This window comes from Piliocolobus tephrosceles, chromosome 21, assembly GCF_002776525.5.
Source record: "Piliocolobus tephrosceles isolate RC106 chromosome 21, ASM277652v3, whole genome shotgun sequence".
Classification (NCBI taxonomy): Eukaryota; Metazoa; Chordata; class Mammalia; order Primates; family Cercopithecidae; genus Piliocolobus; species Piliocolobus tephrosceles.
The window spans coordinates 23,668,274-23,690,904 of NC_045454.1; the positions used below are offsets into that span (position 1 = coordinate 23,668,274).

The 22,631-nt window shown below is 55.8% G+C and overlaps 1 protein-coding gene across 2 annotated transcripts in view; it reads left to right on the forward strand.

Annotated features, from left to right (window-relative positions):
* The first annotated feature begins 222 nt into the window (after positions 1-222).
* Positions 223-22,631, forward strand: part of PEPD (peptidase D) — a 135,941-nt gene continuing 113,532 nt past the window's right edge. The window contains exons 1-4 of one of the 2 annotated variants that reach the window (XM_023229059.1): positions 223-385; positions 9,772-9,955; positions 11,395-11,522; positions 21,126-21,189. In XM_023229059.1, the coding sequence (XP_023084827.1) occupies positions 369-385; positions 9,772-9,955; positions 11,395-11,522; positions 21,126-21,189 (393 nt within the window). In that variant the 5' untranslated portion in view covers positions 223-368. Of the gene's footprint in view, positions 386-418; positions 493-9,771; positions 9,956-11,394; positions 11,523-21,125; positions 21,190-22,631 lie in introns of those variants that run through there. The other variant, XM_023229058.1, reaches the window with a different exon arrangement.

Here is a 22,631-nt window from a genome sequence, read left to right on the forward strand (position 1 = left end):
GACGCCAGATCGGGGGCTGAACCAGAATCAAGGTGTCCTCTGCTTCAGGATCTCCCTCTCGCCACGCAAAGCAGAAAGATGCTGCCCGCTACCCTTACCTACTGTCTCCTGTAGGCAGCCCGCCCATTTATGCTGGTCGCGCTCTTGGGCCCGCCCCTCTCCGGGAGCCCCGCCCCTTCAGGGATCCGCTCCTCCCCAGGTACCGCCCCTTCCCGTACCGTGGAGTTTGGCTCTGGAGGAGGTGGGTCCAGGACTCCCGGCCCCACCCCCTGCCCCGCCCTTTCCCCGCTCTTACCCCGCCCCACGCATTGGGACCCGGAGGGGCTCAGCTGACGCCGGACTGCACGTGACGCCGGTGCCGGGCGAATATGGCGGCGGCCACCGGGTGAGTACTGCACCTCCCTCGCTCTTTCCCGCTGGCGTGGAGAGGGGCATGGGTGTCCCAGCCGGACCGCGGGTGAGAGCCCCAACCGGGCTCGCTGAATGCCGCGGGTAGGTGCCTCTTCCCGTCGGCCCAGAGTCCGAGCGCCGGTCGGCGAGCTTCACGCTCCGAGTCAGGGTCAGCGCGGGGGGCCGCAGCCCCTCTCCACCCTCCTGGCTGGCTCAAGCCCTACCTGCGCGCGTCTGGCGGCCCCACTGTGTGAGGCTGCGGTGGGGGCTGGGGTCGACACGAATGTTCGCTGCCAAGACCCCCAAGTGGGAGGGCGGCGTTGCGAGGACCGCAGGCACCCGGGCGCTTCCCGGAGGAGGCGGTATTTGAGACGGACTTGGAATTGCCTTTTCCCCGCAGGGCACTTCCACATTTCTTTCAGGGGCCAAAAGTCACCTCTTCAGGGAATCCTTTTCTATCCCACTTTTTGTGCCCTTATCATTACCTGATAAACCATATAGAGCATTGTTTGTACTTGCTCATTATCTTCTCTGCATGTAGAGTGCAAGGGCAGGTCCGTTAACCTGGTTCTCACTAGCCCAGTGCCTTGCACACAGTAGGTGCTCCATACTGGGCTGAATGAAAGAAGGCTGAGTGGTCCTAGTGGGAGGAAGGGTGGACAGATGGGTTTACCGGAGCGTTGGGCGGACTCTCCCAGATAGGGAGCATTTGAGCCCAGGGTAAGGGACAAAGGTTGAGATTTCAGAGTGTTCTGGGGACAGGGGTGCATGCCTGGGGCTGGAAGGTGTGGTGTTCCAGGTGGCTTCTTCAGACTTTGCCCTGAGGGGCTGGAAGGGTTTTGTTACTAGCTGCTGGATCTGTTTTAAAAGAGTAGGCTCCCCTGGGCTATGTGTGAGTTCAGTGGGAGAAGGTGTGGGTCTGGTGGCTCGGTGGGGTAGAGGGGGCTTGGTGTAGGATGGGGCAGTATTCCAGATGCCAGGTTGGAAACTGAGGTCAGAATGGGGGAATCTAGTGGACTGAATGCATCTCTCTTTTTAAGATGCAGGGAAAATGGCAACAGAAAGTGGGTTCTCATTTGGCCCCCAAGGTTGAGGGAGCTTAGAACATACAAATCAAACATTTTGTGGGCACCTGCTGTATTCCGGGAACAGCATTGGGCCTTCCCTTAGGTACTCACAGGCCACTGGAGCAGATGGACACATGGGACTCTGTCATCCATCTGCTTGCCTGTGGTCTTGGCATTTGCAAAGGAGGGACATGGATTCTGAGCTCAGGGAAAGTGCTGGAAGGCTTCACTCCCTGGATGACTTTTGTGCTAATCCTTTAGCAATGAGACTCCCTTCGGGTTGAGAACAGTGCAGACAAAGTCTCAGATGGGTGTCAAGGAACTCAGGGTCAGATCTTTGAATCCAGCCTGTGACCCTTTTAAAGGGTAGACTGAGCAGGCTGGTGCCCAGCTGTGGGTGTGCTGTCTCTCTGTTTAGGCTGGCTTGGTTCCCACAGGGAGTGCCAGGGCTTGCATTTGGGTTCAGGACTCCAAGCTGGCCTGAGACCTGCTCTCCTGCAGGAACCAAGCTGATGCCTGGATAGGAGCAAGTCTGGAACTGACTGGATCCTGGAATGAGAGCCTTTCTTTTTCTCTTTCTTTTTTTGTTTTTGTTTTTTTGAGACGGAGTTTTGCTCTTGTTGCCCACGCTGGAGTGCAATGGCACGATCTCGGCTCACTGCAACCTCTGCCTCCCAGGTTCAAGCGATTCTTCTGTCTTAGCCTCCTCAGTAGCTGGAATTACAGGCGTGTGCCACCACGCCCAGCTCATTCTTTGTATTTTTAGTAGAGATGGGGTTTCACCATGTTGGCCAGACTGGTCTCGAACTCCTGACCTCAGGTGATCCACCCACCTTGGCCTCCCAAAGTGCTAGGATTACAGGTGTGAGCCACTGTGCGTGGTCCCAGAATGAGAGCTTTTCTAGCAGAACGAATTCTCTGGGCCACCACACAGGGTGGGTGAGGGAGGAAAAACAGAGTGGCAGTGTCATTCGCGTCCATGTGAAGAGACCACCAAACAGGCTTTGTGTGAGCCACATGGCTGTTTATTTCACCTGGGTGCAGGCGGGCTGAGTCCGAAAAGAGAGTCAGTGAAGGAAGATAAGGGTGGGGCCGTTTTATAGGATTTGGGTAGGTAAAGGAAAATTACAGTCAAAGAGGGGTTGTTCTCTGGCGGACAGGAGTGGGGGTTACAAGGTGCTCAGTGGGGGAGCTTTTTGAGCCGGGATGAGCCAGGAAAAGGAATTTCACAAGATAATATCATCACTTAAGGCAAGGACCGGCCATTTTCACTTTTGTGGTGGAATGTCATCGGGTTAAGGCGAGGCAGAGCATTTGCACTTCTTTTGTGATTCTTCAGTTACTTCAGGCCATCTGGGCGTATCTGTGCAAGTCACAGGGGATGCAATGGCTTGGCTTGGGCTCAGAGGCCTGACAGGCAAGTCTTAGAGAGGTGTGCTATTGAGAGGGCGTGGGAGCTTCCAGAGCCTGGCAGTCTCCTTGGGAAGAGCCATCCCAGTCTGGTATGGGCTTTCCTGTGGGTACTTTGAGCCTGAGGTTGACCCCAGTGGCTTCCTTAAGAGCAGATCGATTAAGTATGTTTCTGGCTTAGCTTCCAGCTGCACCCACAGGACAGATCATAGAGTCAGGCATAACGAGGCATGACGCCAGCAAGTCACGGCCGTGGCCATGGGCTCCCTGGGAGTTGGATTTGGTTGTCTGTAGAATCCTACCGGAGCCTGGGACAGAGGGGGTCCATGAGAGTTCCAGGTGACTGGGGTGTGCCCCATATGATTTGGGGAGTAGGGGAAGCCCTAAACTAGCATCTCAGATTCAATTTGAAACTCAAGAGTCTACTCTGGGAGTGTTTCAGGGTTGATCCTACTTTCTCTTGCTAGTCTGGGTATAGGCTTCAGGTTGAGACAGAGTGCTGTGACGTCACCTCCCATCCCCTCATGGAGAGGGGTCCCTATCCCATGGCACTTGGTGGCACTGCTGTCTCCTTGAGCCATGCTTTGAGCATTCCACAGGCAGGGTTGATAATTTGAAATATCTCAGCTCCAGCCAGACCTGTCTGCATCTGCTCCCCCACATGGCTTTTTCCATTCCCTTCTTCCCTTGCACACTCACCCGCTATCCCTGGAATGCTCTTGTCCTCTATGTGATTGTTCAAATTTTTGCAGGCCCAGCTCAGATGGTTCCCTTTCCCAGAAGCCTTTCCCAGCCCTCCGGTAAAGGCTGAGTGCTCAGAACTCCGGAGCACGCGGTTTTCTCCCCAGCAGGACACATTTCCACGTCTACCCATTGTGGGTTAGGAGTTGCTTCCCTTCATGCCTCTCCTCGCATCCTTAGAGCCCAGGGGTTCTGTTGTACCCTCAGGGCCAGTCTGTGGCTGCCCTGTGATTGGTGCTTGGTGAAATGAATGAAAAGGGGATTTACTCTAAATTAGTACAGCATCCCATCCAGCTTTCCTGGGAGACTCCTAGTGATTGAGGGAAGGAGTCACGGTGACAGAATTCTGAGGAATAGGATGAAGAAATAGCTTTAATTCTTTAAAGCTTTAATAGCTTTAATTCTTTAAAGCTTTAATAGCTTTAATTCTTTCACTGAGTGGCTCCCAGGAGCTGTTGCAGAGCCAGAAAGAGGCAATAGGTGAGCTGCCCTGGGCGTGTACCTGTTGGGCCATAGGTTACACTGGAGTCAGCATTCTTCTGGAGAGTCTTCTGCAGGACTCAGATTGTGGGTCACGAGCCCGACCCCACCCTAATGTGAACCTTGCGCTCCAGAAGCAGAAGACTCAGGCCGACTCTGGGGGCTGGGGATGGGTGGGCCTGTGGGAGGCAGGCTGGCCACTGAGTGTCCTTCCCTGGCTCTTCCCCAGGTCCTGACTCCACATGGCCCTCTCTTGGTTTCTGTGTATGCTGAGAGGTGCAAGGTGGAAGATGCTGGTCAGTTGCCTCAAGGTCCTCTCCAGCTGTGGCAACCCTCCCCAGCCTGGCGCTTATGGTCAGGCACCCAGTGGGCTGTCCGAGCGTCTGTCTGGTGCCTGGCCCCACGCTGGAGGCTGAGGGGAGGAGGTGGCTGGTCCTTGGCTGGCCTCTCCTGCTGGGAGTTTAGCAGTGTGGCCCTATCTAGAAGTGGTTCCACATTCTTTTTTTTTTTTTTTTTTGAGAAAGAGTCTTGCACTGTCACCTGGGCTGGAGTACAATGGCACGATCATGGCTCACTGCAACCTCTGCCTGCCGGGTTCAAGCAGTTCTCCTGCCTCAGCCTCCTGAGTAGCTGGGATTACAGGTGCCTGCTACCACGCCTGGACAATTTTGTTTTTAGTAGAGATGGGGTTTCATTATGTTGGCCAGGCTGGTCTCGAACTCCTGACCTTGTGATCTACCCACCTCAACCTCCCAAAGTGCCTTGTTTACAGGCGTGAGCCACCGCGCCTGGCCAGCAACTCCACATTCTAGTGCAGAGATTTTTTTCTTGTCTGTGCGGTGGACCCCACGGGCATCAGTGAAACCTACGCACCATTCTTGGCATCATGTTTTTTTTTTTTGTTTCTTTTTTGAGAGGGAGTCTCGCTCTGTTGCCCAGGCTGGAGTGCAGTGGCTTGATCTCGGCTCACTGCAACCTCCGCCTCCCAGGTTCAAGTGATTCTCCTGCCTCAGCCTCCCGAGTGGCTGGGATTATAGGTGTACGCCACTATGCCCGGCTAATTTTTGTATTTTTAGTAGAGACGGGGTTTCACCATGTTGGCCAGGCTGGTTTCGAACTCCTGACATCTGGTGGTCCGCCCATGTTGGCCTCCCAAAATGTTGGGATTATAGGTGTGAGCCACCGAGCCTGGCTGGCATAATGTTTTTAAATGCATGAAATAAGTACAGAATATTTCAAAAATAAAACCCAATTATTTGGAAATATAGTTATCAAAATGTTACATAAATTTGAGACAGGGTCTTGCCCTGTCCCCCAGGCTGGAGTGTAGTGTTGGGATCTCCATTCACTGTAGTCTCTGCCTCCAGGGCTCAAGCAATCCTCCTGCCTCAGCCTCCCGGGTAGCTGGGACCACAACCACAAGCCACCATTCCTGGCTAATTTTTGTGTTTTCGGTAGAGATGGGGTTTTGCCATGTTGCCCATTCTGGTCTCAAATTCCTGCCTCCCACGGTGCTGGGATTATAGGCATGAGCCGCTGCGCCTGGCCCAACTACTTTAATTTTGAAGTTGTGAGGTGCAAAAGTGATATTTCGAGATACTGCAACAGCAATAACGTGATATTAAAATACCTTTGATTTTTGCTGGTGACAGATTAACATGCATTGCTGACACTGAGTAGTTTGTTACTTATGTGAATAATTGAAGAAAATTTAAATTTGAATTGGAGGTTAGAGAAAATAAAGGTATAGCTTTTTCCCATCCAGGTAGATGGAGCCCCTGATTTTGAGAATGAATCCTTGGGGATCCCTAGGCCTTAGGTAAGAGCCGTGCAGTTGGCTGTTAAGGAGAGGGTGGCCCAGTACTGATATGGCGGTGTGGGTTGCATGGAGACAGGGATGGCTTGCAGGGCCAGTGGCATCCTACCCTCCTTGGGGACTGGCCTCAGTCTTGGTCACTCCATTCTTGGTCCTGGGCTGCCTACCGGGTCTTGGTTGTTGCCAGGGCAGCGGAGATCCTGGCCTCTGGGTCTCAGAGACTTGTTCTGTGGGTCTCTGAGGCCCTGGGGCTCTTGTGCCCTGTCTGTCTGCAGCAAAGCATGGCTTATTTACCTTGGGACCTGGGGATGATAATGGCTTTTGCCTTTTAAATTCCGGGTGCCACTTAACGAAAGCTGCAGCAGAAACCTGTTGGAGATGTTTTATTGGTGTTGCATTTGCTGAATTTGCAGGAAGAATTCATCTGTGTTGGCTCTGAGCCTGACAGTCTCTCTGGGGGTTTGGTTTCTGCCATGAGAAATCAAAGGGCATGTCTCTATAAAACTTTATTCTTTGGTGTCCTGTAATTAATGACTGTAGCATATTGCCCTGCCTTGTGGCTCAGGCTAGCCCTTCTCATGCCCAGAGCCCTGCACAGGGTGGGTTCTGTTCTGGCAGAGCCCCGTGGAGAAGTAAGCATGGTTGTAGATTTTTTTTTTTTTTTTTTTTTTGAGACGGAGTTTCACTCTGTCGCCCAGGCTGGAGTGCAGTGGCGTGATCTCGGCTCACTGCAATCCCCGCCTCCCAGGTTCATGCTATTTTCCTGCCTCAGCCTCCTGAGTAGCTGAGACTACAGGCGCCCACCACCATGCCCGGCTGTGGTTGTAGACCTTTTTTGCAGTGGCAGCTGAGTGCTCAAGGAGAAGGTGGCTTATCAGGTTTTCTGCTCAGCCCTTGGGATCCCAGTCCGTGTGCCCTGAGAAATTTCAGTCTCTCAGAAGGTTCTGAACAAGGGGAAGGCCAGCCCTTCTGTGAGCATTGCAGGTGGGGGCCAGGCTGGTGGCTAAGGATGGTCATTTTCGGCCGGTCGTGCTGTTCGACGACTGTGGCTGAGGCTGTCCATAGCAGGGCCTCGGTATCATTGCCCCTGTGCTGTTGGGGACTCTGCAGAGACGAGTTTTGCCCCTGTGCCCATCCCTTCACATGGGCTTTCCCGAGTGAAGGGAAAGGGCGTGGGAGGCTGTGGGGGACATCTGAGCACAAGGTGCTGGTGACTGCACTTTCAGTTCCCGACAGCATGGCCATCTGGGATGTGGTCATGTTTACAAACTCTCACCGACTTCCCTCTGTCCTTTCATCCCGATGGCTGAGTGTGGGAGAAAAGCAGCCGTGGCCCAGAGGAAGCTCTGGCTGCTGGTGTCCACCCAGCCACCTGTTCACCCTCCTAGGAGGGTAGGAAGGGTGTGTGGGGGAGCGGGAGGGGGCTCCAGTCATGTCAGCATGTGCGGCTGCTTCTGACCCTCCACTCTTCCTGGGCAGGCTGGGGCTCCAGGGTGGCTTCCTGCCCCGCAGCGGCTGATGTGGCATCTTCTCATCCCACAGCTGTGTGTGTGGCCCTATGTGTCATTCAGCAGATATGTGTTGAGTGATTGCTGTGTGTTGGGCAAGGTGCCAGGTGAGGGCACGGCAGTGACCGAGGCAACCTGGAGCTCCATCTCCCAGTGTTTCCACCCGAGGGGGTGGGCGGGAGAACACCAGGAAGCACCAGGCAGCACCGGCTGCAGTTAGGTTGGAAGGTGCTGAGTGCTAAGCGTTGTCTTAGCCAGGGACCTGGCCCCACATTAGGAGTTTACTCCAGGGGGCCACTAAGGAGAGTGGAGAGTGGGGACGATATGCAGAGCTGTGCGCACGTTAAGGGAACCCAGGAAAGAAGAGTGGGGAACCTGGTCAGAAACCCAGCAAGGGCCGTCCTGTGGGGCAGGGTGGCCTCATCAGAGCAGTGGCCCTGGATGGAGAGGTGCCCCCAGCCGTTTAGTTCCAGGGTCCCGAGGGAGGGAGCCAGGGGAGCGGATCCACTGTCCTCCTCCTCCTGCCCCCAGCCTCTTGTGCCTGCCGTAGGCTCAGCGTGCCTACGGCAGGCATGTGCCTACAGTAGGCAGCGTGCCACTGAGGAGGTTGGGTAGGTCAGCCTCTGGGCACAGTGCAGGGGGGTGTATCTGGAGAGCAAGTGGGGAAACCTCAGGCCAGGGACTAGTAGGGGGTTGGGCAAGGAGAAGAGTTGCAAGTTCAAAGAGGGAGGCTGGGGAAGACCATCCTGAGAAGGTCGTATTGGAGCCAAGATGTGCAGAAGGTGTCACCTGCTTGTGTGACCCTGGCAGGAGGGTCAGGGCCCATGTGAGGTGAGTGTAAGAGGTGCCCCAGGCAGCTTCACAGTGCTGCACTGTGAGGGCAGGTTTCATCCGCAGCTTCAGTGCAGTTCCTGGGCAGCGCTCTCTGCTCTCACCAGCTCTGGGACGTCCCTGCCTCCTTGACCTCCATGCCCACCCACTGTCCCCTGGCTGGAGAGCCCGCCTGCATACCCCGCCCCTGCTTACTCCTCCTCCACCTCATCCCCATTGTCTCTCCACACCCGCCCCGGCCTCCAGCCTGCTTGCTGGGACCACCGTCTGTTTGTTCATTCATTCCATAGATACCGACACCTGCTCTGTCCCTGCCTTCAGGGAGCTTACATGTTACCTGGAGGGCCAGCAAACAAATAAATGAAGAATGATGGGGGCTCTAAAGAGATGTGAAGAGAGCTGGGGGGTGGGTTGGGTAGGAAAGGGGCATTTCTGCAGAGGCTGGGTAAAAGGGCCCTTGGGAAGAGCATTCCCCACAGGGCACCGCAGCGGCAAAGGCTGGAGTGTTCTGGCTGTTTAGGGATGAGCGAGGATGCTGCAGCAGAGGAAACCAAGGGTGAACTGGGGGCCTGGATCCCTCGTGGCTGGGGAGTGAAGTCTGCACTCAGAGAAGCCAGCCAGCACGGGGTCGGGCAGAGAATGTGTGCTGGGATCGGCATTTGGAAAGGGCCATTGTGGCAGAAGGTGCAGACCAGGCCGTGGGGAAGCTGGGGCCAAGAGCGCCGTTGAGAGTTGCCTGCAGTTGTCTAGACGGGACATGGGGCGGTGGCCCTGGGGATGGGGATGTGCATTGAAGGTAGAGTCCAGACCTTGCTGGTGGTCAGGAGGTTGGATGAGACAGGAGGTCAGGAGGGCCTGCAGGACTGTCCAGGCGCAGGTGCTTTGTGTTGGGGGAGGCTGGGGAGGAGCGGCTTTGGTTCAGGGCCATCTTCTACCTGCTGAGGGTGGCCGATGGGTCTGTGAGTCTGGAGCCAGACGTCATTGGTCTGCAGATGCAGATGGTCCTTTGAGCTGAGGGATTGGGTGAGCTCAGCTGAGCTGAGGGAAGGAGCCGGTTAGGGAAGAGGCCCCAGGGTTGGGCCAAGCTGGGCTCCAGCAGGGAGGTTGGGCCGGGAGCTGGGGGCCTGGCTGGTAGGGAACCTGGACCAGCTGCTGTTGGGGAGGGTTTCCACAGAGAGTGTGGCCCCCAGGGTCATGGGCACCAATGCAGCAGGACTGGGGACCTGCTGCAGATTCAGGAGTGTGCAGTCCCTGTGGCCTGCTGGGCAGTTGGTTGGGGGACAGAGGAGCAGGGGGGTGGAGTCAGGACAGCATGGGTGATGCAGGGGAGACAAGCCCCTGTGGTTCTCAGGGGGACCAGTGAGGGGCTATTTCTGGGTCAAAAGCAGGTGGAGCTCGGGCAGCTTGCCCCGTGCTGATGGGGGTCTCACGGCAGGCTCGGGCCTCCGGTCACCCCGATCTCAGGTGTGGGCATGCTTGGAGATGCTAACAGAGGCCTGTGTGGCTGTGTGTGCTCTTGCCTCTGCAGACCCTCGTTTTGGCTGGGGAATGAAACCCTGAAGGTGCCCCTGGCGCTCTTTGCCTTGAACCGGCAGCGCCTGTGTGAGCGGCTGCGAAAGAACCCCGCTGTGCAGGCCGGCTCCGTCGTGGTCCTGCAGGGCGGGGAGGAGACTCAGCGCTACTGCACCGACACCGGGGTCCTCTTCCGCCAGGTGAGCCTGCCCCCTTGGCCGCAGGTGAACGGGCCTGTGATGGGGCCTCTCGCCTGAGCAGGAGTTGGAGGCCCCAGCTTGGCCAGAGCTGCCTTTTGTGGCCCTCCCTGAGCCTCCGTTTCCTCGCCTGGGAAGTGGTCCAGGGGCTCCTTGAAGATGTAGAACTTGAAGATGTGGGGCGGCGGGTGGCCCACCTGCAGGCAACCAGCCTGATCATGGTGGCCGTGGCTGAGAGTCACTGGCAGCACTCAGTCCCCAGGTACAGGAACATGAGGACACCCACTCAGGAAGACTGTGAGGCTCTGAGCTTGGCCCACTTTCACGGATCTTAGCATTACACCCATTTTGCAGATGAGAAAACTGAGGCTCAGAGGGAAAATGACTTGCCAAGAGGTGGAGTTGGGATTAGAGCCTCGTCTTCCATCTCTAAATCTAGTGCTCTTTTCTCCCCGCTGCCATGCCCAGAGCTGGAGCCTGACCACAGCGGGAGCTTCAGAGCCTCTCTGGGGCGGGCAGAGCCTAGGGAATGTGTCCATGCGGCATCCTGGCAAGAAGAGAGATGGGAATGCGAAGGGGAGCCGAGTGTGGAGAGGATATGGGAAGGCATGGCTTCCCTAGCTGAACCCTGTTGCCCCGGCAGTCCACAGATGGGCTGAGACCCATTGCTGAGCGACTGCAGACCATTTTTTTCTTTACTAAAAGCACCTTCTGCCCGAAGGGCCCCGTCTGTCCGCTATTGTTCACACAGCTGCAAGCCTGCAGTCCCATGGCAGTGAGAGACATGGCGGTCTAAATAAGTTTTCTCTGGCCAGTCTTGATGCTTCTCCAGGTTTAAATATTCTGCGGCTTAAAAACCGATTTCCTAAATTCAGCTGTTGGCTCCCTTTCTGATGGTATGCAAGGCTAATTTTGGAAGAGATCCTCCTCCACCGTACCTATGTGACGTCCTTTTAGCGCAGCATTCATCCCTAAACACTGAAGTCATCAGCCGCCCCGGGGGTGGGAGAGGGAAGTAAGAAGTCCTAAATGGAGGAATCCATTTCCGTGCAGATATCCGGCCTGGGCACTGGAATCTGGGGGGCGTCTTGCCTGCCTGCACGTGGCAGAGAGGCAGGGCTAAGCTGGATGTGTGGTGGTGCTGGGCGCCCTGTCATGGACCTAGGGGGTGGGAATACAGGGGGGCTCGGGCACATACCCGAAACCTGCAGCATCAAGGAGGGCTCCCAGCAGGGTGGAGGAGCTGCCAGGTTGCTCCCTGCGAAACCACGGGAGGATGAGCCAGGGAGTCGGGTGCTGAGGGGAAGGGATGTCTGGGGCTGGGGTCAGTTGCAAGAGGCTGTCGGTCCGAGCTGGCTCTCTGGGGTGCTGCGATGCAGCCACCGGTCCCTCCTTGCCCCTCACATTCCACTGGCTAACAAGAGTTCTTGTTCCTGCCACAGGAGTCCTTTTTTCACTGGGCGTTCGGTGTCACTGAGCCAGGCTGCTACGGCATCATTGATGTTGACACTGGGAAGTCGACCCTGTTTGTGCCCAGGCTTCCTGCCAGCCATGCCACCTGGATGGGAAAGTAAGGAGCAGCCTGGCTGAGGCACCGCGGCTACCAACCATGGGCTAGGGGTGGGGAGGGGAGGTGGAGGGGAGGTGGGATGGGAGGGCCGGGCTGGGCCTGGGGACGGGGAGTAGGGAAGAACTGCAGGAGGAAGGGCATGCGGTCAGGGCTGTGACAGCCTGCCTCGCACCAGAGCCCTGCACCCTTGGTTGGGAAGGGATGTTACAGCTGGAGTATAACTGTGTCGTAGGAGTTATTAAGAAATTATTTTAGGTAGATAGAGAGGAAAAGGGGTCCTTGGGAAGTTTTCTGGTAAAGCCCCAGCTCCTAAAGCCAGGCAGGCAACCTTTGATATGCAGATGCAGGCCATTAGAAACTGGGTCCACCCAACATGGCGATTCCCAAGGCCTTCTTGCCCTTGCCCCACACGTTCCTGGCAACATGGCTGCCCCCACATATCCCCACATGTGTAGAACATCCATGGTACCCTGCATTTGCATATTAAAAGGCTAGGGTGGGAGGGCCAGCTTTTTCGTGGGCTATGTGAATAACGTGCTTGGTCAAACCAATCCCCTGAGCCCTATGCAAATCAGACACCACCTCCCCCAGCCTCTGCATATATACCTGGCTGGTGGCCACTGCACTTGGGGACCTCCTCTTTCAGCTTTGGAGTCCCCCTTCCTCTGTGTCTGTACAGAGGAACTTCTTCCTTCTGTCTTCTTCCTTCCTTCTTGTCTATTAAATTCTCCACTCCTTAAAACCACTCCATGTGTGTCCATGTCGTTTTTTCTAATTCGACTCGAGACCGAGAACCATGGTGTTCCTCCACTCATCAGAGCCCTGTTTAGAAGTGCAGTTTGTTAATCCTGAAATTCTAGCTTCCTCGCTCTGTGAAAACGTCTGAGGCTTTGGCCCTGGGAGACCGTCAGTCCTGCGTGGCATCGACAGGTGTGGCATGGCCCTGTGCGTGCCTGAGGGTGGTGGGTTGGGTTGGGGTTGGGGGACTGCCTTTCCGAGACCTGTTGCTGATATGCTGGGTGTGTTATTTGCTGCCTGCCTCTGCACACAGTGCAGGCCCTGCCCTCCTGGCCCACGTGTGAGATGGAGCAGAGGCTCTGGCTGCGGTGCACCTTCCTCCACCCTCCATGGTGCCTGCTGTTCCAGGTTCCCCCACCCCCGAGGAGCTGTTCTGCCTGTTCAGAGGTGCCGGGGTGGACGCTGTACTTAACCAGGGAGGTTTGAGGTGATCAGAGGATCCTGCTAAATGCTGGCCGCCTCGCTGCGTGTCATCTCCACCTGGAGAGTGATTATTCTGGGCTCATGTATAAATTGCAGCCTTTGCTGCCTGGTGCCCCAGAACGCTCATTACCAGGTGGACTGGAGAGGCTGTGACTGGTTTGAGTGACAAGGCCCCTGGCTGCCACAGGGACTGGGCTCTGTGCCGAGGGCCGGGGCCACAGTGGGGCTTCCCCTGCTTCCAGCGCCACCCTCCCCTCACCCTCCCTTCAGTGCAGACTCCGTTTCTGCCTTCGTTGGCTGTGGTGTGTGCTGCTCCTGCTGTCTCAGGGAGAGGGGTTCCGGCTTACAAGTTGGTGATCATTCTGCTCTTAGGCTGCTTGGCAGGATCCCAGCCTGGCAAGACTGGGATCTTTGCTGGGCAGGACTCAGCCTGGAGCACAATTGGCAGCAGAAGAAAAGAGGGCTGTTTTTCCTGGGGGTGATCTCCTGGCTCAGCCCCTGGGAGGAAGGGCACGGAGTGGACACACCTGGGCCGAGTGCCTTTGGGGCTTCTACCGGGCTGCCCCTCGGAGGCCCTCACCTGACGGTGCCTTCCCATCCTGTTGTGATCTTTACTGTCCACCTTCATCTCATTCCCGGTGGAGTCCTTATGACTGACCTGTTATAAAAGAAGAAATGGCTCAGCATGGGGGGCGTGACCCGTGCAGGTCCTGCCGCCGGGTCTTGCTGGAGCTGCGGTTGGAGGCTGAGCTTGCCTGCTTGCTCAGTGTGGCTTCTGCGGGGCCGTGGGGCTTGCGAGTGGGTCTGGTCATGTTTGGGGCTCCAGTTCCTTCCCTGTGATGCCGCTCTGGAAGCCCCCCAGGACTGGAGTTACAGTGCTGGCCACTGTAGCGGCGGTTATATCTGTGACACTGACATGAGGCAGGGATGGTTCTGGGAGGCAGATTGTCATGTCCAAAAATGGCCACAGCAGTGTTTCTGGACACTCGCTGTCTGCAGGTGACATCTGTTTCCCTCCTGCCTGACCCAGGTCTGGGCCTCATGACCAGGTGGCAGTACTGCTGTGTGATGTCTGAGGCTTGACTGTAAACTGCATTGTGGCTTCCACCTGGTTCTCTCCCGTGGGGTGCTTGCCCTGGGAACCCACCTGCCACATCATGAGGAAGCACAGACTCCCCACAGGGGGACCCCAGCCGCCAGCAGCACCAGCCGCCAGCGTGCATGAGCCCCAGGTGGTTCCAAGCCCCAGCCTTCCACCTGCTGAGGTCCTAGATGTGGAGCAGAGCTTTGCTGTCCTCTCAGGGCTCGGTCCGAATTCCCGACCTTCAGAATCCATGAACATGATCGGTGGTCTTGCACTCCATTAAATGTTGGAGTGGTTTATTCCCCAGCCATTGTAACTGGGACAGCAGTGACGAAGAGTTTAGGTTTGCTTTCTGCAGGAGGATTCTCCCAGCATCCTCTCTCCACCCAGAGCAGAGTTGTGGCCTCAGCCTTTCTTGCAAGTGGCACGCCTCAGGACGAGTGAGGGCTCCTGCGCCAGGGGATCCTTGACTCTGGGTGACACCTGCAGTTTTGACCTGGCTGCCCTCTCATCCTCCTCATGGCCCTCACTGCTGGCTCAGAGCCTGTTGACATGTCCCACTGCTCAGAGAAGCAGCTTAGCAGTCAGGGCGGATGCCTCCTCTGTGTGCATGCTGGGCAGGTCAGATCAGGCAGCCTTCATCCCAAGGGGGCTTCTGGCCCCATAGCCGAGAGGTAGACCCTTGTGTCCTGCCATCCTGGTTCCCTACCACAGCCACCCCCAGCAGGCGTCTCCATTCCTCTGCCCTGGGGTGACCCTGTCTGAGTCTCTACATCCTGAGCCCTCGGGAGAGAAGGCTCAGTTGTAACAGAGCAGTGGTGGCGAGGTTGACTGTGTGGGACCGGAGCTGGGGAGTGGCCAGATCTGATTGCGTACGGCTGCTTCCAGCTGCTCCTGGAATCAATAGGGCACCGGGAGCGAGGCTGACGGGAGTACCTGGCCTTTGCAAGCAAAACCCACCAGACTGCACATTTGACCTTCAGCTCCTCAGCTTCCTTTTGAGTCCCTATCTGATGGTTTTTGAAAATCCATCTGGCAGATACTGCGATCCAAAGTCGCCCAGGGAAACGACACCCCCGTCTGCAGGATCTGCCACTTCCTGCGGAAACGGTCTCGCTGTTGTCAGGGTTGCAGACGCCTGGGGCCGTGGGCAGCCTGAGGCCGGCCCACTCCTCACCCCAGGCCCGTTCTGGGACGAGGAGGGTGGTAGTTTTGAATGCATTTTTGTTCCGAGTCTCTGCTCACAACAGGGTGTGGTGTCTTTTTGATGTGAGAGCGTTTCCCATCATTTTTCATCGGAGTCGGGCTTAGTGGAGGGTGGCTTTGGCTGTGGGCCTCTGTGAGTCAGCGCCCCACACAGCTTCAGAGCCCAGAGTTGGGGAGCCACTTTGACCAGGTCGGGGGGCCCTCCTGGAACCTTTGTACTTTGTACCCTGTTCCGTCCCTGGCTCTGGTATGCAGGGAGGGGCGCTCAGCCTTCCCAGGGCCATACCCACATCTTGTGTGAGAGATGGATGTGGGTATGGTGGGAGGGTTTGCACATATATGGTGTATGTGTGGGGGGCTGTGTGTGCGTATGGAGTGCATACCTGTGTGTGGTGTGGTGCATGTGGAGGGGTGGGTAGGTATGGATGTGATGTGGAGAGGACGTATGTGGGGGGTGTGTGATGCATCTAGAGTATGTTGTGTGTGGGGGGCATTGCTGTGTTTGTGGTGTGTGTGGTGTGTAGGGTGTTTGTGATGGGGTGTGTGGTGTATAGGGTGTTTATGAGGAGGGGTGCATGTGGGTGTGCGTGTGCTGTGTTGTGTGTGTGGTGTGTAGGGTGTTTGTGATGGGGTGTATGTGTGGTGTGTAGGTTTTTTGTGATGGGTGTGTGTGTGATGTGTAGGTTGTGATGGGAGTGTGTGTATGCTGTGTTGTGTGTGGGTGTGTGTGCTGTGTAGGGTGCATGTGAGGGAGGGTATGTGGGCATGTGTGTGCTGTGTTGTGCGTGGGTGTATGTGTGGTGTGTAGGGTGTTTGTGATGGTGTGTGTGTAGTAGGTAGGGCGTTTGTGATGGTGTGGTGTGTGTGTGTATAGTGTGTAGGGTGTTTATGATGGGGGTGTGGTGGATGTGAGTGCGCTGTGTTGTGTGCAGGTGTGTGTGGTATGTAGCATGTTTGTGATGAGGGTGTGTGTGTGTGTGAAGTATGTAGGGTGTGATGGGCTGTGGTGGGTGTGAGTGTGCTGTGTTGTGCTTTAGTGTGCGTGTGGTGTGTAGGGTGTTTGTGATGGGGGTGTGGTGGGTGTGAGTGTGCTGTGTTGTGTGTGGGTGTGTGTGGTGTGTAGGGTATTTGTGATGAGGGTGTGTGTGTGTAGTGTGTAGGGTGTTTGTGATGGGGGTGTGTGGGTGTGTGTGTAGTATGTAGGGTGTTTGTGATGGGCTGTGGTGGGTGTGATGTGCTGTGTTTGTGGGTGCGTGTGGTGTGTAGGGTATTTGTGATGAGGGTGTGTGTGTGTAGTGTGTAGGGTGTTTGTGATGGGGGTGTGTGTGGGTGTGTGAGTAGCGTGTGGGGTGTTCGTGATGGGGGTGTGGTGGGTGTGAGTGTGCTGTGTTGTGTGTGGGTGCGTGTGGTGTGTAGAGTGTTCGTGATGAGGGTGTGTTGTGTGTTGTATGTTTTTCTAGCTCTGCCCCAGCAAGTGTCCGGAGGATCGAGGCTTCCCCAGCCTCTCTGGTGCCTCTCTCCCACGCTCCCCGTGATGGGCAGGGTGTGGGGGCCCCTCTTTGCCGTGCAGGTCTCTGAGAAGGGGCTGAAGAGCTCCTTCGGCTGCTGTCTGGGCGGTTTGAGGCGCTGACCCTGGGCAGGCCTGGTCACTGGACCTGGTCTCCAGCCTCCCGGGCAGTGCTGTCCCCTCTGCGGTCCCTGTGAGGAGGCCTTGCTCGGGGAGCGGTCTTTGGGCGTAGGCACCTGCGTCACTGTGGCGAGGTCTGCTTTTGTCGCTGACCAGCTGATGACATCCTTGAATGGCTGCCGGCTTCCACCGCAGAGCAAGTGCCACTGCCTTCTGTGGCGAGCAGAGTGAGAGTCGGCGACGCAGCATTGTTTGTAGCTGAAGGCAGGCTGGGCTGCAGGAAATGGATGGTGACGGCTGTAATTTGGCCCTATTACTTATTCATTAACCGCATGCAGGTGGTCAGCCAGCCGGCAAGACCTGCTCTTTGAAATTTCATTTTCTAGAGGACTCCTTGTGTCTGCACTGTGTGGCGTTAATTTAATGTCTCCTTCCCACCCTTGGCCCCCACAGGTGCTGGCAGTCACTGCAGTGTGTGCAGCCACGGGCTCTGACTCCGGGAACTGGGAAAGGCCTCTCTCATTCGTGCCAGGGCCCAGCTGGGGTCCCTGGATGCTGACCCCTGTGGAGAACGAGAGCCTCTTTGGGTAGAAGGACTTCTTCTCTCTCCTCCCAGAGCTGTCCTTGGCACTTGAGGGGAGTGTGTGTGATGTGACAGCAGCTTCTCTGCTGACCCATCCTCTCCAGTCTGGTCATTTCTTTTTTTTTTTTTTTTTTGAGACGAAGTTTTGATCTCATCACCCAGGTTGGAGTGCAATGGCGCGATCTCAGATCATTGCAACCTCCACCTCCTGAGTTAAAGCGATTCTTCTGCCTTAGCCTCCTGAGTAGCTGGGATTACAGCCATCACACCCGGCTAGTTTTTTTGTATTTTTAGTAGAGATGGGGTTTCACCATGTTGGCCAGGCTGGTCTTGAACTCCTGACCTCAGGTGATCCGCCCACCTCAGCCTTCCAAAGTGCTGGGATTACAGGCGTGAGCCACTGCACCCGGCCTCCAGTCTGGTTGTTTCTATCCAGACTTCCCATGTGATGGGGCCTGACGTGAAGTACCATTGCTGAAGCCCAGACTCCCCACAGGGCAGTGCGCAGGCCCTCCCTCCTGCCCTGGCCAGCCTGGTCTGCTGGAGTCCAGGGCCCCCCAGGGGCTTCTCCAGCCAGCTTTGCAGGGCTTGTGTGGCCACACCTCTTCTTTTCTCATCGGCCCCACCAAATCATGGCTGCCAAGCCTTCGGTGACTGGTTTGACGTGGAGGTTTGGCACGCATATCCCTTAGGGTGACGTTTAAATGGTTTTTACTATAATTAGCCCCCAAACATGAAAAATAAGTACTATCCAAACTTAATTATCTCTGCCCTTTAAGAGAGAATGAAATGCACAGTTGCCAGAAAAGCTGTTTTGCAGCTTTTCAGGTTTTATCTGTTGAATGGCTCCTCTGTTGAGAACCAGGCCTCCGGCTTGGGAGGTGCTTTTTGGCAGGAGGGGCCAGAACGCATTTCCTGGTGGCTTCCCACTGCACAGTTGGGGTGAGTTGGGAGGTTTCAGGCCGCTAACGGGAGTGGAGGTGACAAGGTTAGGTGCCACACTGATGGCTGAGATGCCCCTCTGTAGGGCACTGGCCTCAAAATCATGTCCTTTGTACTTCTCCAGTCTGCTGTGAGGTTGCTTTCCACTCCTGTCACAGTTGGAGGCAATGAAGGGAGGGGGGCTAGAGGCAGAGCTGGGAACAACTGAGGACGCAGGGTGTCTGTTATGGAGCCAGAAAGTCCGAGTTGATGTGTCGCTGATGGCCCTGCCTTTTGTATTTCTGACACGTGCTTTTGTGCCGGGTTGTGGGGTCAACTCGGTGCTGAGAGTGTGGTTGCTCAGTAGCAAAGGGTCTGCAGGCTTCCCCTGAGCCAGCTGCACAATAAGCTCTGCGTCTGGGGCCTCCGGAGTCCAGGCGAGGCGCTCGTCATCAATTCCTGCCCCGTAACTGCTCCAGGCGCTCGTCATCAATTCCTGCCCCGTAACTGCTCGAGGCCGTGCTAATGGAGGTGTCAGACCTTGACCATTTAACTTTTGAGTCCTGTCTCAAATGCACAAGTGAATGTGACTGAATCATGCAAATTTAATTAACAGCAGGAGCTTGATAACCCGTGATCATTTCAGAGAAGCCGAAAGGGAGAGAAAGCAAAGGGCATTGTGGGCTGCACTGAGCAGCTGATTGATCACAGTGAGACTAGCGAGTCTCCTGGGCCCTCGGTGTTCCTTGTTGTTGCTCCCTGCAGCCGTCCCTGGGCCCTGTGGCCGGTTCTTCCTGGTTTGGGTGGGGAGGGAAGTGGTGGAGGACTCAGAGAGAGGAGCGGATTCTGTTTCCTGGGGGTGATGCTGGTCCTTAGTGTCACAAAGGCTGAGAATGGCACTTAGGACACCAGTTCAGGAGCTCACTCATGAAGGTCGTCACCTCCAAGTCCCAAGGTTCTCTCCCTCCACCGTGTTCTGTGGGGTTCCCCAGGCACATTGTCCTCCGCAGCCCCTCTCTCCCCGTTATTGGTAGAAGGTCTTGACTGCAAGTTGTCCAGGTTGTTGCCATTTTGAACAAAGAATTGGACATAACCCACAAAGAAAGGAAAGAATGAAGCAACAAAAGAATAAAAGAGATTTATTCAAAATGAAAGTACACTCCATAGCGTGGGAGCCGGCTGAGCAGAGGTTCAAGGGCCTAGTGACAGAATCTTCTCGGGTCCAAATACCCCCAAGAGGTTTCCCATTGGCCACTTGGTGCTCACCTTGTGTAAATGAAGTGGTGGCCTGCAATCAGTCTAATTGGTTGCAGAAAGCAACCTTTGTAACTTCACTTCTAAAACCTCTGTAACTTCTAAAGTGAAGTTAGAAAGTTGCATTTCTGTGCAAACCAAGACTCTACTTGTTATCAGAGGTACTTTCAATTTCCCATCTGCCTCAAGAAAAAGGGGATTTGCAAAGAGAGCAGCCTCTGGTCCTTTGTTACTTAGGTGTGGAAAGTTAGGATTTTCCTTTCAATTTAGTTCCAGGAAGTCTGCATGAAAGAGCCCTAGGTTCCTTGCCTCCCGACCCTATTCTCCTGTCTCACCACCACCCCTTGACAGCCCAAGAAGTGCCATCCGGAAACCATCTGCTGTTTTTTGTCGGAGGCCTGTTTGGGACCCGGCGCCTGGTGACTGTAACGCCGTGAGGTCACAGACAGCTGGGGGGCTGGGGCACGGCTGGGGATAGAGCCCCTGTGATGAGGTGGGGCCCAGGTGTGGGATGGCATAGGACCGAGTGTGCGTGTGTCATTGGACTTGGCTCTTAGTGTCTCCCCTGTGCAGTTTGTGTTCCTTTCCCCTTACGTAAGCTCTGTCATCAACAACGACGTTTACTTATCTGCTGACCAAGAGCCTGGGGGTGGCGGCTTGCTGGACCCAGGCTGGAGGTCTGCCTAGCACAGCTGTGACCAAAGGGCCCGTCAGGAGGTGGACGAGGGCTGCCCAACTTCGTCCATTCTGTGTCTTCTCGCTGGCAGATTTTTCAGGGGCAATGAGTAAGCTTGAGTTTTTCTCATCACATTGAGTAATACTGATATTGACTTTCTAAAAATGTTAATTTGTGGCTGGGCACAGTGCCTAATGCCTATAATCCCAGCACTTTGGGAGGCTGAGGCAGGAAGATCGCTTGAGCCCAGGAGTTTGAGGTTGCAGTGAGCTGTGATTGTGCCACTGCATTCCAGCCTGGGTGACAGAACAAGATGCTGTCTCTAGAAAATAAAATAAACATTGTTATTATTGTTATTTGAGATGGAGTCTCGCTCTGTCACTCAGGCTGGAGTGCAGTGGCGCAATCTTGACTCCCTGCAACCTCCACCTCCCGGGTTCAAGCGATTCTCCTGTCTCAGTCTCCTGAGTAGCTGGGACTACAGGCGCCCACCGCCATGCCCTAATTTTTTGTATGTTTAGTAGAGACGGGGTTTCGTCGTGTTAGCCAGGATGGTCTTGATCTCCTGACCTTGTGATCAACGTGCCTCGGCCTCCCAAAGTGCTGGGATTACAGGTGTGAGCTACTGTGCCCAACCTTAAAATAAACTTTCCTTTAAAGATGCTCCATGAAGACCTGGCAGGCAGATTGTTTTATGCCACAGAGGGTGGGGTGCACTGGCTGGCTACCCTGGTGGACTGTCTTTGGCAGTGGAGGGGATGATAGGGCTTTTTGTCTGCAGGGGCTGGCTGCAGGTGGCTAGGGTCACAGAGGAGCGGGGGTTGCTGAGGAAAGCAGCTGTGGTTCAGCCGTCACTCCGTGGCCCAGTGTCCTTTGCCCTCCAAGCAGACCTGTTCGGTGCCGGGTGCTGGGTGCTGGCTGTGATGGGGATGGGCCTGGGGCTCCATGGCCTGGGCTTGGCAGGCAGGAAGGTGACCACGCTGAGCCATTACCAAGCCCTGACCCTGGCATTCCTTGTGCTTTTCTTTGAGGATCCATTCCAAGGAGCACTTCAAGGCGAAGTATGCCGTGGATGACGTCCAGTACGCAGATGAGGTGGGTAGCTGGCTCCTCCTCTGAGCAGCCCAGGGCTTCCAGCACACCTTCCACTCCTGGAGTTCCTCTCCTTCCACTGCCACAAGCTTGCTGGATGTCAGGGACACTACCGCCTGGCCACCGGCCCCCACGCTGGGGGTGCTGCCATCTGGAAGGAGTAGGCAGCAATCCATGCGTAAGGCTTCTCTGTGGAGCCATTGCTTTGCTGGGAAGGCCCCTGATTCTGTGGGTGGAAGTGTCTGGTGACCTGGGTTGTGGCCGCTGAGATACATGAGGTGTCTCTGAGAGGCGGGCCTGCCTGCAGCGGTGGCACATAATCTAAGTCACCGTGAGGCTAGGCTGAGGCCTTTGTGTGTCTCGAGTCCTGGTTGACTGCAGATGCTGCTATCAGAAAAGCCCGAGGCTGTGAAAGGCTTGTAGAGTGGCACTGGAGGTCCCTTGACTTCAATCCACTTCTCAGTGGGGTTGTCCATTTGGTGTCATGTGGCCCAGGTAGGCATATGATTGTCCTCTTGGGGTTTTGAATCTGTGCCAACCAAGTCCAGGCAGGTGAAAGGGGCTGCCCTGACTCCTCGACTCCAGCTGTCCTTCCTGCTAGTGGGGCAGGGCTGGGACAGAGGCGAGAGCACAGCTGGGAGCCCCTGTGGTCTATGTGACCAAAGGCCCTGACACTAAACCAATGTCTGGCACACAGGAGACCTCTGTGCTCTGGCCCTGGGCGCTCTCACAACCCCACGTCCTGTGCAGGTCAGTGCAGTGTGGAATGCGAAGCACCCAGAAGTCAGTGCCTGCCACTGGGAGTCCAACCTGGACCCAGCAGCATCGGCTTTGGATGGGGCCCTCCCATAGTCACATTTCCACAGATAGAGATTGCATGTGACCCATGCTAAGAGCCGGGGCTGCAGTGTGGAAGTGGCCGGGGCAGCTCTGGCGGCCAAGCAGCTTCCCCTTTCCTCTGGGCAGGACATAGCCTGGTTGAGAGGCAGGTTCCTAGGGATCATGGCTGGACACAGTGCTATGAGAGGCCAGTTTGTCTCTGCCCACATTGGTGGGTCCAGCCCGGCCCAGCCAGCTCAGAGGTGGCCAACTCTCTGACTCCAGGCAGGCCACTACCATGTGCCCAACCCTGCCCCTAGTTCTGCTGTCCTGGAATATGTTTTCCATTTCTGTCTTTCTGCTATCCATCTTTTGAGGCCTTGCACCAGCCCCTGTGTCTGCTGTAGACTCTGGTCCACACTGGTGCCCCTTCCCTGAGCCCTCAGGACAAGCTGTGGACACCATGGAGGCTGACTGTGTTCTGATGTGCACCCTGCCCTTGACTGTCTTGTATTTGTCTTGAACGCCCAGTTCTTTTCCCCAAGACATTCCTCTTGCACTCTCTCCCTGCCCAGTCCCAGGGACATGTAGGGCATCAGAGGTGGCTGAGACCCAGGGCTCACCTC